At 33.8% G+C, this 13,448-nt stretch overlaps 1 protein-coding gene across 1 annotated transcript; it reads left to right on the plus strand.

Annotated features, from left to right (window-relative positions):
* Positions 1–10,449: 10,449 nt before the first annotated feature.
* On the plus strand, positions 10,450–11,385 carry LOC102853795 (olfactory receptor 2G3-like). Its single transcript, XM_006896306.1, has one exon. The coding sequence runs from the start codon at positions 10,450–10,452 to the stop codon at positions 11,383–11,385; it is 936 nt and encodes a 311-aa protein (XP_006896368.1).
* Positions 11,386–13,448: the final 2,063 nt, after the last annotated feature.

Below are 13,448 nucleotides of genomic sequence, written 5' to 3' on the forward strand. Positions count from 1 at the left end.
ACAATTTAATAATAAAAAAATTAAAAAAATAAACAGTCTATTAGGTCTAAAACATTTTTTGTTTAGTCCTTGGAGTTTTCTTTGTACATAGACGTTATTCTATCCTGAATGCTGTAATATTTTTTGGTGGTACTTTCACTAATAAGTATTTTAATTCCTTTTCATTTTCAGCAGGCAAATTTGTGTCATCTGCATATTGCATATTGATAATGATTTATCTTTCAGTCTTGATGCTGTGTTCTTCTTCATATACTTCAATTCTTGGATTATTTGTTCAGCATACAGACTGAATAGATATCATGAAAAGAATAGACCCTGGCAAAGATCTTTCCTAATTTTGAAATATAGTATTCCCTTGTTCTGTTAGGACATATGCCTCTTGATTTATATATAGGTTCTCCGTGAGACTATTCTGGAATTTTCATTCTTTACATTATCACCTTCAGTTTGCTATTAACCACAGTTGAATGTCTTTGCATACTCTATAATACATAAATTTACAGCATTCTAGTCTTCTCTGCTTTCCACCAAGACTCATCTGATATCAACAATAAATCTTCAGTCCATTTTCTCTTCTAAATCTAGCTTGACTTTCTAGTAATAACCCAAGTCCTAATAAACCCATTAATTATTGTTATTGCTGTTTGTTTTGATTTTAATTTGTGTTAATACATCACGTTGGCTTTTCATTTCATTGTTCATATACACTTTATTTTATAACATTGATTAAAATAGATTCATGTCACTAATTCACTGCACTGTCTAAAGAACACTTATTGTATGTTGCCTTTTCATTCAATCAACTTATCTATTAATTTTTACTTCCCTTTCCACCCCTTCCCAGCTCTTCTCACCATCCAAGAATGGTTCTACCTCTATACCAACCTTTCTTTAGCTTTTTAGAATAATGTTATTATACCATAATGAGAATTCTGGTGATATAGTCCAAAGAATAAATAAAAAACACTTATCCTCCAGAATCCAACCACTCCAAGCTGGATACTCACCCGCAGGTAGGACCCAAATGACTTTTAAGTACAAAAGCCCATTCACCAGGTCCTCATTGCTTAAACAAGAGACTTCTAGGCCACAGCTGATTCTTAATGAAATCAGAAATAGCCAAACAGCTTACATTTAGTGATTAACAAAACCAGAAATGCCCAAACAATTTACATCCATCTTTCAACTGTATCAAAAACATTATTTTCCAGAATTCAACTGCTCTGAGCTAGACTGAACTAACTTTTAAATACAAAGGCCCACCCACCAGGCCCTGACTGCTGCACTAGGAATATTATTTCTGATGTCAGATGGATCCTAGTTGAAAGTAAAGAATACTAGAAGAATGTCTATTTGTGCTTTATTGAGTATGCAAAGGCATTTGACTGTGTACCATCAGTGTGTCAGGATTATGAGGATGATACAGGATAAAATAGGGTTCAGACCTTTTGTTCATAATGTTTCTTTAATAAGTCATACTTGACTCAACAGCACCTAACAACAACAACAAGCCCAATGAGAATTTTGCTGCTTATTCAAAGGTTATGTCTCTCTGGAGGTTTGAAATCACCAGCAGCTTCCCAAGAAAAAGATGGGCAATCTCCAATTGAGTGATTTACTGTCTCTAGAAAACTCACTGAAGTTGATTCCAACCTGAACACAATGAGTGAGTAAATGATACCTACTAGTCCTTTGTGACTAATTTCTATCACTCAACATGATTTCTTTTAGATTCATTTTTATTATGTAATGTGTAATAAATTTTTATCATTTTTTTCCATTTTATCATTTTTATCACTTATTCCAATGTGAGCTTGGACAGTTGTTTCTTTAACTATTAATAGCACTATTATTACCTTCATCAAAATTTTACTTATCTGTGTTATTAATGCTTTTGTTCAAATATTTGCACATGTTGGATCACATTTTTTTGTAATGCACATGGTCACTGCCATGTAGTTGATTCAGATTTATAACAACACTATTTTTGTTGTTGGTAGATTGTGATGACTGGGTACAACTTATAGTGACCCTAAGAACACCTAACCTGAAATCTGCCCTATCTTGTTTCATACTTCCCATCTTTGAGACATGAGAGCCTATTTCTAAAGTCACAATGTCAATGCATCTCATTGAATGTCTTCTTCTCCTTTACTGACACTCCATCTTTCTTATAATGATGTCCTTTTCCAAATAATAGCCTTGCCTAGCTACATATCTACAAAAATGAAAGATGAAGTTTCATAAACCTGCCTTCAATGTGTACTCTGTCTCCACATTTTCTAAGTCATATCTGTTTGTTCTTTTGGAAGTCCATGGGATATGCCGTACTCTTCTTCAGCACCACAACTCAAAGGCATCAGTTCTTCCTCTGTTATCTTTATTCATTGTCTGGCTTTCTGATGCTTAGCAGGAGATTGAGAAGACCATGGCCTGAATCACGCACACCTAAGTCTTTAAACTGACATCATTACTCATCAGCAATTTGTAGAGGTCCCTAGCACCAGACTTGCCCAATGCAATATGTCTCCTGATATCCTGACTTTTGGTACCAAGAGTGCTGGTTGTTGATTTAATAATCAATCAATCAATCAATCAATCAATCAGTTTGACAGCTTCAGTCTTTTCTCTTTATATTATAATGTTGACTGCTGGGGTCACTAATTAGTCTATCAGTATAAAGAAATAAATATGTGGACAAAAAAACACAACCCACCAAAAAACCTTCTAGCTGAGCTGATTCTGATTCATACTACTTCTAAAGGTTACAGTAGAATGGTCCTGCAGAGTTTCTGAGACTCTATATCTTTATGGAAGCAGACTACCTCATCTTTCTCACATGGAGTGAATGATGAGTTTGAAATTCTGACCTTTTGGTTAGTAGCCCAAAGCTTAACTCTCACCATGTCATCAAAACTCAAGCTGTTTGTATTATAAATATATTAATCACAGGAGTTTTTAATCTACTGTAAAGTTATAAACAATTCATGTTTAATCACATAAGTATATAAATAATTAGAAGCAATTATAGATCAATGTTTTACAATATAGAATTAAAACAGATAATTTTATACATTCCTATACTGAAGCACTGTTCAGTTATTGGTATTATTGTTAGTCTATATGGACATAGGGGAAAGTCTATCTTATTAAAAGAGAAATAAATTTCATATGCCAAATTATCTAGCTAGATTCTAATAGCAAAGATATGAAGGAATTGTGGGGGTTGGGGTTTCCCTCTCTTTCTTTCTTTCACTTTATCCATAAACCTGAATATTGGAATATAAACACTTACGAGCTTGACTATGAGTTCAATCATTTATCGAATCTATTTCAATAATCTAACTAGGTATAAAATAAATGCCCATTTTAGAATGTCTTCCTTTGTGTTTCTGCCCTGAGATAGCAGTGCTCTGGACACTATACAAATCCACACTAATTAGCAACTTGGAAATGCAGATCCCCAATGTTTTGAGAGAATCTATATACTATTATTTTTTTTCCAGATCTTATTTTTCTCCAGGGACTATTGTTCACAAACTACTTACACTCAATAGACTCATGAGTATTGGTCAGTGAAACTGGCTTCAGTGAAGAGATTAATATATACCAAACCATACACTTAAGTCAAGGTATCCCTTTTCTTTTCTGTTCTTTGGCAAAGGAAAAAAAAGGAGAATAAAGGCAACTTAGTGCATGTAAGTAAACTATTTTACTTTCTAATATCACAATATAATCCTCCTTGTAGAGTTTCCCATAATTATACTGCTTAACATTGATTGACCCAGAATTTCCTTAAATTACTGACTTTGTCACTCATACAGATTCTTGTCCAGATATTTTTTTTTATGTCTGGTTTTCATGTACCTATCTCAAATAGAAAAATTATTAATAAGACAAGAAGACTCAGAAAAATCTAAGGATGAAGGACTAGAAGAAATATATTTTAATATATAATTTTCAAGTGGAAAAATATTTTCCTAAGGAGAATCCTTCTCCTTTAAATAGTACTTAATAAATTTTCTATGTTTTATTTGGAACTACATTAGAGTGCGAAAGTTACATTTTTAAATCTTTTTTTCCAAGGTCCAAGTCACAGATATACACCGCCCCCCCCCCATTCCATGATTTTTCTCCCTCAGAACTTTCTAAGTGATTTTCTTTAACTCATGACTTTTAGGCTTATACAAATCATGGAGAAGGCAATGTCTCCAATCTTATTTTTAAGTTTAAATACTCAGTAAGTGAAGGATAGGTTAAAGAATCCATGATTTTATTATCTCTCTTTGTTAGTTTTCCATGAGAATTAATATCTACTCTCCAAGAGATCTATCCATTTATGAACTCTGAGCCAACAGGAACCTCAATTATCAATTGTAGGTGTTAGAACCTCACTGATTCATTAACAGCACGAAGATGGAATTCATCAATTGAGGCAGACTCTAAGCCAAATGGTCATCACCAGAGCTTCTTTAATATCACAGTAATTATGTTGGGAAAGAAATATTTGAGATATTTTCAGCTGGAGAAGGGTGAATGAATGGAGAGAGACAAAACCAAATGCTTATTTGATTAAAAGTCTCTCTGTCACCCAAAAAAGATGTTTCAGAATGTGCATCATAAAATGAACTTTTGGTTACTTAAACTTTTATAAGTTTACAAATTACAACAAAAAAAGAGAGAAATAGATTACTTATGGCAATAATTTTGGAATCAGGAGTGGCATCCACTTCCTAAATAACATGCCTCTGGAAACTCTATGAACTTTGATAAATGTCAATAGTTTTAGAGAGGCTTCTAGCCTTTTGTTCATAAGGTCACTATAAGTCATACTCCACCTGAAGGCATCAACAATAACATGGCAATACTTATAAAGTCAAGGACTATTAATTGGAGAAAGAGCTGAGTGAAAAAGTGTTATTCCCACTTGCAGAAAGTGCAAATGGGACAATCAAAAGAAAATATTTTTACCCCTTATGAGATTGTTTCTTCATTCACTTAGGTAGAATGAGAATTAGTGTGCTTAGCACCCCTTAACAGACCACTTAGATCAAAAGAGTAAGGAAAAGTTTTCTTCTGCTGAATATTTGCTACATTTCATCTTGCAGTCCTACATATTCACCAGTTTCTACCCTCTTACTCAACTATTTCTTTCCTTATTAAAAATAACACCGTCCACTTTTTAACATATTGCATACCATTTGTAATATAATTTAATTTGCTTGTTTAGAGCCCTGTTTTAGTAGTGAAGCACTCAAGTGCCAACCATAAGCTCAGTGGTTTTAAGTCACCATCTGCTCTGTAGAAAGAAGATATACCAGTACAAGCTTGAAAACCATATAGGCAGTTCTACTTTGTTGTATTAGGTAAATAGGAATTTAAAACTGCTCAAAAATAATGACCTTAAGAATACTGTTTGTCAATTTTATTTTCTGTAATAACATTAGATCCGTAAAGACAGGAATCTTTGACCATTTCACATCCTAGTATATATTACTATCTAGAAGACTGTATATAGACTGCTTTCAATGTGTAATTAAACATATAATATAGAGTATATAATTTAGCATAATTAATCATGTGACTATCTAAATTTTAATTTAAATTAATATGACAATTAAAGACATCAATGACCTTAGCACATTTTTAGTGCTCACTAGCCATACAAAAGCTGTCACAGTGTATGGTACAATCATAAATAATTTCTATAATTTGATAAAGACCTCCTGGACTTTTCTAATTTAGAAGATTCATAAATAGAGTAATAAAGAGGAAAAGTAGACGATGTATGACAAAATTGCCATGCCAGGGAGCACCTGTGATGTAAATCCATAAAGAATTGTACTCACTGACCATTAAACAATTTCCAAGCTAATGAATTTGTCATTTAAAAGTTAAAAGCTAAAATATCATGTAAAGATCTAAGAGAATCCTGAAAGGTCATGTTATCTTTGAATCATTAAAAATACCAAGTTTAGAGATATTTTTGATAAAGTATAAATATGAAATTGATTCTATATCAAATAAATGTAGAGAAAAGAATAACATGGTAATAACATGGAAATTAGTAAGCCTTGGTCCTTAGCTTAATACTTAGTATGTTTATTATACTGTAGCATTAGTTTTAAATGTAGTAAAGAGTTCTACTTCTTATTATTATAATAAAAATAACTTCGTAAAAATAAGAGAAACAGGAAACAAAGAAAAAAGATCAAAATTTTCTAAAAAATATAGAAAATCAATTTCATTAACACTGGATAATTATTGTAACCCTGAACTACAACATACAAACACGGAGATCTGCGGGAAGAATGCAACATGGCACAATAACACCACTTTATTTACTTTCCATTATAAGTAAGCACATAAAGATTACTAGGTCTTTGAGGAAACCTACAACAATGTCAATCTGGAGACTAAGGTGTACCTGATCCAGGCTATGGTCTTCACAATTACTTGCTATGCATCAGAAAGCTGAACAATGACTAAGGATCCTAGAAGAAGAATTGATGCCTTTGAACTGTGATGCTAGAGAAGCGTATTGAATATACCGTGGATTGCCAGGAGAACAAACAGGTTCTACCTGGAGAGGATGAAATCAGGCTGCTCCTTGGAGGCATGGATTTGGAAACTTCATCTGACATACTTTGGGCATATTACAAGAAGGAACCAGTTCTTGGAAAGGGACATCATGCTTGGGAAGGTACAGCACAAGAGAGGAAGACCCTGGAGGAGATGGAGTGACTCAGTGACTGGGGTAATGACAGCAGGTGTGTCAGAGACAATAAAGTTGGCTCAGGATAGAGCAGGGTTCAGAGCTGTTGTACATAGGTTTTCTCTGTGGGCTGCAAGTGAATCAACAGCACATAAAAATAACAACAACATGTCCAAAGTATGAGGTGAAGCTTTGTCATCTTTGCCTCCAAGGTATACTCAACTGTCTATCTCCTATGTTGTTGTTGCTATGTGCCGTCAAGTCACTTATGACTCATAGCAACCTTATGAACTCTATCCTGATCCAATCTCATAGTCTCCAACATATCTGCCTCCATTACCACAGTCACTTTGTCAATTCCTCTCATCCAGGGTCTTCCTCTCTGTGTTGACCCTCTACCCTTCCAAGCATGACATCCTTCTCTAAGGTCTGCTTCCTCCTGACAACGTGCTCAATGTATATGAGACCGATTTTCAAAACATTGCTTCCAAGCAGCAACAGTCTCTCCAGAACAGATATGTTTGTTCTCTAGGCACTTCATGGTATGTTCAATACTCTTCTCCAAAACCACAACTCAAAGGCATTGATTCCTACTTCTGTCATCCTTAGTCATTATCTAGCTCTCAGACTCATAGCAAGTAATTGTGAAGACCATTGCCTGGATTGTACACACCTTTTCTCTAGACTGACATCATTTCTCATCAGCACTCTGGAGAAGTCCCTCATAGAAGACTTTCCAAATGGAATTCATCTTTGATTTCCTGTCTGCTGGTGTGAGAAAGTGTTGATTGTGTAACTGAGCAAGATGACACTTTTAACAATCTGAATTTCTTCTCCATCTGTCTTGATGCTGCTAATTGTCCTGGAGGTGAGAATCTTTGTTTTCTTGATGTTGAGCTGCAATTCATTTTAATAACTGTGGTCCTTTACTTTCTGCAGCAAATGCTTCAGGTTCTCCTCAGTTTTGACAAGGTTGTATCATTTGCATAGCATCTCATATAGAGAGGCTCTTTTGTGAAATATCTTCTTATGTCTGATATTTTATCTCTGTTATATGTCCTATCATTTCCCTAAGATGCCATCTAAAAACTTAAGCTGAAAAAGGATTTGAAATTGCTTAAAATGTGGTATTTATTTGTATAATGTTTATATACTGAGTGCTACCACAACTAATATATCAGTTTGATATAATATACTGTGACAATTTGTAAATTGCTGTTCTGTCAGAAGCTATTTGGATGCCATGTTAAATATAAACAGACTTAATAATGGTGGACAGTTTTGAGACTAAGATAGACTAAGGAAGAAGGATCCAGCAATCTACTCTAAAAAAAATTAATCGATGAATAACTTAACCATAGCAATGCAACATTATCTGATATTGTATTGGAGGATGAGTCCCTCAGGTTAGGCCATCATGTTCATGGAGTTGATTCTGATAGGGTAGAACTCCTTCATAGATTTATCAAGCGTGTAAATCTTTATAGAATGAGACTGATTCACTTTTCTTGCATGAGTGGATGACAGATCCCACCTTTTGGTTATAGCTTAACAATGCCTTAATACTATACTATTGGAGCTTCTTCCTCAGTTTGACAAGAATTCAAAGTACAGTCAAAGAATTGCCTTTTTTGAAATAAAACCAACTTTAATGACATAGATGAAATAAAGGTTTCTGAACATTCACGTGTTGATGTGGTAAAAATGAGAAGAAACAATTTTAAATATCTACTTAATAATCAGAAAAAGGTATATTCAAATATGAATCTAGGAAAATGTAAAGTCCTTAAAAATAAATTGAATTGCTTGAAGATACATGTTGTAGGCATTAGTGCATTTAAGTGGACTGATATTGACCATTTTGAATGAAACAATCATGTTTTCTAGTCTTTGAATGATAATTTCAACAGGAATAGTATTGCATTCATTGTTTAAAAGAACATTTCAAGATTAACTCAAAAGTACAATGCTTTCTGTGATAGGATAAAATCCATAAGCCTACAATTAACAAGATTATCACTTAAAATTATGCACAATCAAAAATGTAACAGATGAAAAAATTAAGGATCATTTTAAATTTCTACAGTCTGAAATTGGCTTACATTGATAACTACTGATGATTGGAAAGCATAAGTTGAAAACAAGGAAAGGAGAATCACTCATAAGAAGAAATGGGTTTGGTGATAAGAATTATGCTGAATGTCATAACATTTCTAAAGACCAACAGGCTATTCATTGAAAATTTCTTTGTTTAACATCCTTTAGAAACATATGATGGAGTTCAATGTCGCCGATAAGAACAAAGTCAACATTAAACTGCAAAACAAACCATCAATTACATCTAAGTGCGAGTTAGAGACTAAATCAAGAATACATTTGAAACATTGACCACTACTGATTACTAAATATACAATAACATCAAGGACATCATAGATTAAGTAAGCAAAATGTCATTAAAATGACAAATACAAAAACTTAGTAGATATCAGAAGAGACTCTGAAACTTTTCTTGAACATAAAATAGTTAAAGAGAATGGAAAAAATGAAGTGAAAAGCTGAACTGAGTATTATTTCATAGGGCAATTCAGGAAGACAAAGTAAAAATACTATATTGAACTATACAATAGTATGGTATTAGAAAAGCAAAAGGAAATCATATAATGAAAACATTTTTTAACTTTATTCTTTCTGTTTAAAGTACAGTTTTACTTTTGAAATATAAACAAACCTGAATAGGCATTCATGTCATTAAAAGCTAAATAAGCTTTCATTCACTGTTCCTAAAAATAAATTGTTCAGTCAGAATCATTTTCATGCCAGATAATTTGTGGACAAAGACAATAATAAAAATATAAAAAACGTCAAGTAAGGATTCATAGAAGAATGTATAATCTAAGCTGTTCCATTGTGTAACACTCTGTGAAAATGGATGACAAAGACATATATTACCTTTTTAGGTCTTTCAAAATACTTTCTTTTTAAGTAAATGAATGTACGTAGATTAGTATTTTATTTTCATCAGAAATATATTGTGGTTCTTTACCTTCAGTAATTTTTCTTGTCTTTGTGTATTTGCATGCATCAGATTTTTCCCATTAAATTTAAATGATCTGAAATTAGTGTGTAAATTACCATAATTTTGTTGTTAAAGAATTATGAAAACATACTTTGAAGCTCATCTATGTCTGACCCCATATCACTCTCTGATTAATTGTTAGAAACATTATTGTGTTCCATCTGGTCTATAAAAATGAAAGCCACAACATGTATTTTATTACTTTTTTTCCTGACCCATTACTCAGTGTGAAACATTGTCCTTCTTTCTATTTTGTGTTATTTATAATAATGATCATTCAAAATCCATTTAATACTTATTCTAATCATGTCCTTCTTTATTTCCAACTGTTACAAATAAAATTGTAGTTACATAAACTGAAACTTTTTAGTAGATTATCTTTAAAACAGGTTGCAGAAAATGAGAAATAAAATAGGTAATATGAAGGAGGAAGAACTGAATATTTATGAGGAAAATATGGTGTTAAAAAGTGATAAGTTACTTTAAGTTGATATTTTAAATAATCAGGGTTTTTTTTTCCTTTTTTCTCTGGAACCTAACAAGTTTTTTTAGGCAAAAAAGTGACTTAAGAGTTTATTTCAGTTATTGAAAACAAAGAATAGTATTTCCCTGTATTGATTCCCCTATCTCCTATCTTCTCATTTATCTTAGCAGGGTGATGGAGAAAAACAATGAAACGTCTGGGGGAGATTTTATTTTGCTCGGATTCTCAGACCAGCCACAATTAGAGGTAGTCCTTTTTGTGGTTGTCTTGGTATCCTATCTTCTGACCCTCATGGGTAACACAGCCATCATACTGCTTTGCATTGTGGACTCAAAACTCCATACACCTATGTATTTCTTTCTCACAAATCTCTCCTTTCTTGACCTTTGCTTCACTACTAGTGTTGTTCCTCAGCTATTGTGGAATCTAAAGGGACCAGCTAAGACCATCACACGTGTTGGCTGTATCATACAACTTTATGTATCTCTATCTTTGGGTACTACTGAATGTGTACTCCTTACTATCATGGCACTTGATCGCTACGTGGCTGTCTGCAAACCTCTCAATTATACTACTATCATGCACCCAGCATTCTGCAAGTCCTTAGCAGGAATAGCATGGCTAAGTGGAGTAGGAAACACTCTCATCCAGAGCACCATCATCCTTCAACTTCCCAGATGTGGGCATCATCGCCTTCACCACTTCTTGTGTGAGATTCCTGCTATGATCAAGCTTGCATGTGTTGACATCCGTGCAAATGAAGTCCAGCTTTTTGTGGGCACATTAGTGTTGCTCCTTCTTCCCATGGCACTGATCTTAGTCTCTTATGGACTCATTGTTCAAGCAGTGATAAAAATTAAATCAGTCCAAGCATGGCGGAAGGCCCTAGGGACCTGTGGCTCCCATTTAATAGTGGTGTCTCTTTTTTTTGGAACCAGTTCTGCTATATACATACAACCAAAGAGATCTTATGGCCACAGCCAAGGCAAGTTCCTCACACTGTTTTACACCGTTGTGACACCCACACTCAACCCCCTTATATATACTCTGAGGAACAAAGATGTGAAAGGAGCCCTGAAGAGATTGCTGAGAAAAGAACAAAATTTATGAAAACAAAACAAAAACTATGACGCTAACAACTTCAAAGAAATAATAATTTCCTGTGTTGTATAATTATTTAAGATATATGTTGTTTTCACTGTTGGGTGCCCTGGAGTTAACTATGTCTCATATTCACGCTGTAAAGAAGAGTAGAAACCTCTCCCTGTCCTGTCCCAATGTCATGGCATCCATCATGTTCTCACTTATACTGTTACATTTACTGTGTCATTCCATCTCTTTGACATAGATTTCTCTTTTGGGCAGACTTTTCCCTTCCACAGCATAATGTCCTTTTTTCAAAGACTGGCTTGTCTTGATAACATACCCAAAGCACGTTAGACAAAGTTTCACCATTCTTGCCTATAAAGTGGACCCTGGTTGTACCTCCTCCACAGACTTATTTGTCCTTTTGGTAGTCCCTGAGATGGTCAATACTTTTTTTACCTATACCGCAGTTTAAAGTCATTCATTCTTCTTCATCCATGTTCATTATACAGCGTTCAGATTCATACAAAGCAGTTGAAAATACACTGGATCAGGTGTCCCTTAGTTTCTATATAACATTAAATAACTACTTCCAAATATATAGTATGTGTGCTGCTTACCTCTGTGGCCATATCTACCTATGGGTAATATAGTATGGAAAATGAAAATAATTTCTATTTATCACACATTACTCACAGAACTTTATGTGTATGTTTGTGTTTGTGTGAGAGAGATGACAAAAGGTAGAGAGAAAACCAAATTAACAACTTACTTTTGTTCTTGTTATGTGCCATCAAGTCGACTGTGAAGTGAACTTATATACAACAGCCTTAAACCCTGCTCTATCCTGTGCCAATCTTATTGTCTCTGACACACCTACCTCTGTTACCCCAGTCACTGAATCAATCCATCTCTTCAGGGTTTTCCTCTCCTGCACTCTTCCTCTACCCACCCAAGCTTGGCATCTCTCTGCAAGGATTGGTCCTTCCTTGTAACATGTCCAAAGTATGTCAGACAAAGCTTCAGAATCCTTGCCTCCCAGGAGCATCCTGTTCTCACCATCTCTAGGACAAATTTGTTTGTTTTCATAGCAGTCCGTGGTATGTTCAATACTCTTCTTCAGCAGCACAGCTCAAAGGTATCAATTCTCCTTCTATCATCCTTAGTTACATTGTTGCTGTTGTTAAGTGTTGTTGAGTCATAGACAACTCATAGCCACACTATGAATGAAAGACCTGAACAATTGTATAACTTTCATTCTTTCTCCAGGTTCATTGGGTTTCAGAGGCAAGGTATTTCTGAAATAGATGCCACTCCTGCTTCCAAGCTTGTTTTAATTGGGGAGCTCCACAAAACACTGTCCACCCTGGGTAACCATTATTGCATTTTACACGTCAGTTTTACGACATATTAAAAATAAGCTCAAAACTAGAATGCTGTTTTATTATGTGTTGTAGTTAATAGAAGCTGGAAGGGGTATATGTACCTTGAAATATGTATTTTCTAAAACAATGGGTGAAAATATGTGAAATAAATGGATAATCAAGAAGACAAAATAAAAATGGAAAATTAAACCCAAAGAAATATAAGGAAAGAAATAATAAAAATAATTATAGGATAAATAGAAAATGGCATTCAAATGGGAGGATAAATAAGACACAAAATATATTGTTAGAAGAAAAAATAAAATGGTAAATCCTTTGGAGATATATCAAGGGAAAAATAAGAGGAAGAATGCAAAATAAATCAGTATCAGTAATGAAATTGGAATTATATATATTCTAAGTAGAGGAAAATTATATTAAGCATTATTAATAATTTTTACACAATTTGTAAAAGAACCACATTTCTTTTTTGGAAATGTAAGGAAAGGATTTGTATGTAAATGGTGAATTTATGCAAACTCATGATATGCACAAGCCAAATTCTTTGTGGGAATCTGGAAGAAAGGAAAGATATGAACAAACCAGAGTGGGGAGATATGTGCATGTTATTGAAAGATATTTTGTAAAACAGATATCCTGTGGTTGGAATTTACTGAGGTTTTCCCAGGAAATCAATTCAAGAATGATTACAAAAATTTTTTT

The sequence above is a fragment of the Elephantulus edwardii genome, unplaced genomic scaffold (assembly GCF_000299155.1).
Source record: "Elephantulus edwardii isolate Elephantulus edwardi_28Jun2011 unplaced genomic scaffold, EleEdw1.0 scaffold00184, whole genome shotgun sequence".
Taxonomy (NCBI): domain Eukaryota; kingdom Metazoa; phylum Chordata; class Mammalia; order Macroscelidea; family Macroscelididae; genus Elephantulus; species Elephantulus edwardii.

Excerpts from the sequence above, each read along its gene's own strand:
- LOC102853795 (XM_006896306.1), top strand. The coding sequence starts at position 10,450 with ATGGAGAAAAACAATGAAACGTCTGGGGGAGATTTTATTTTGCTCGGA.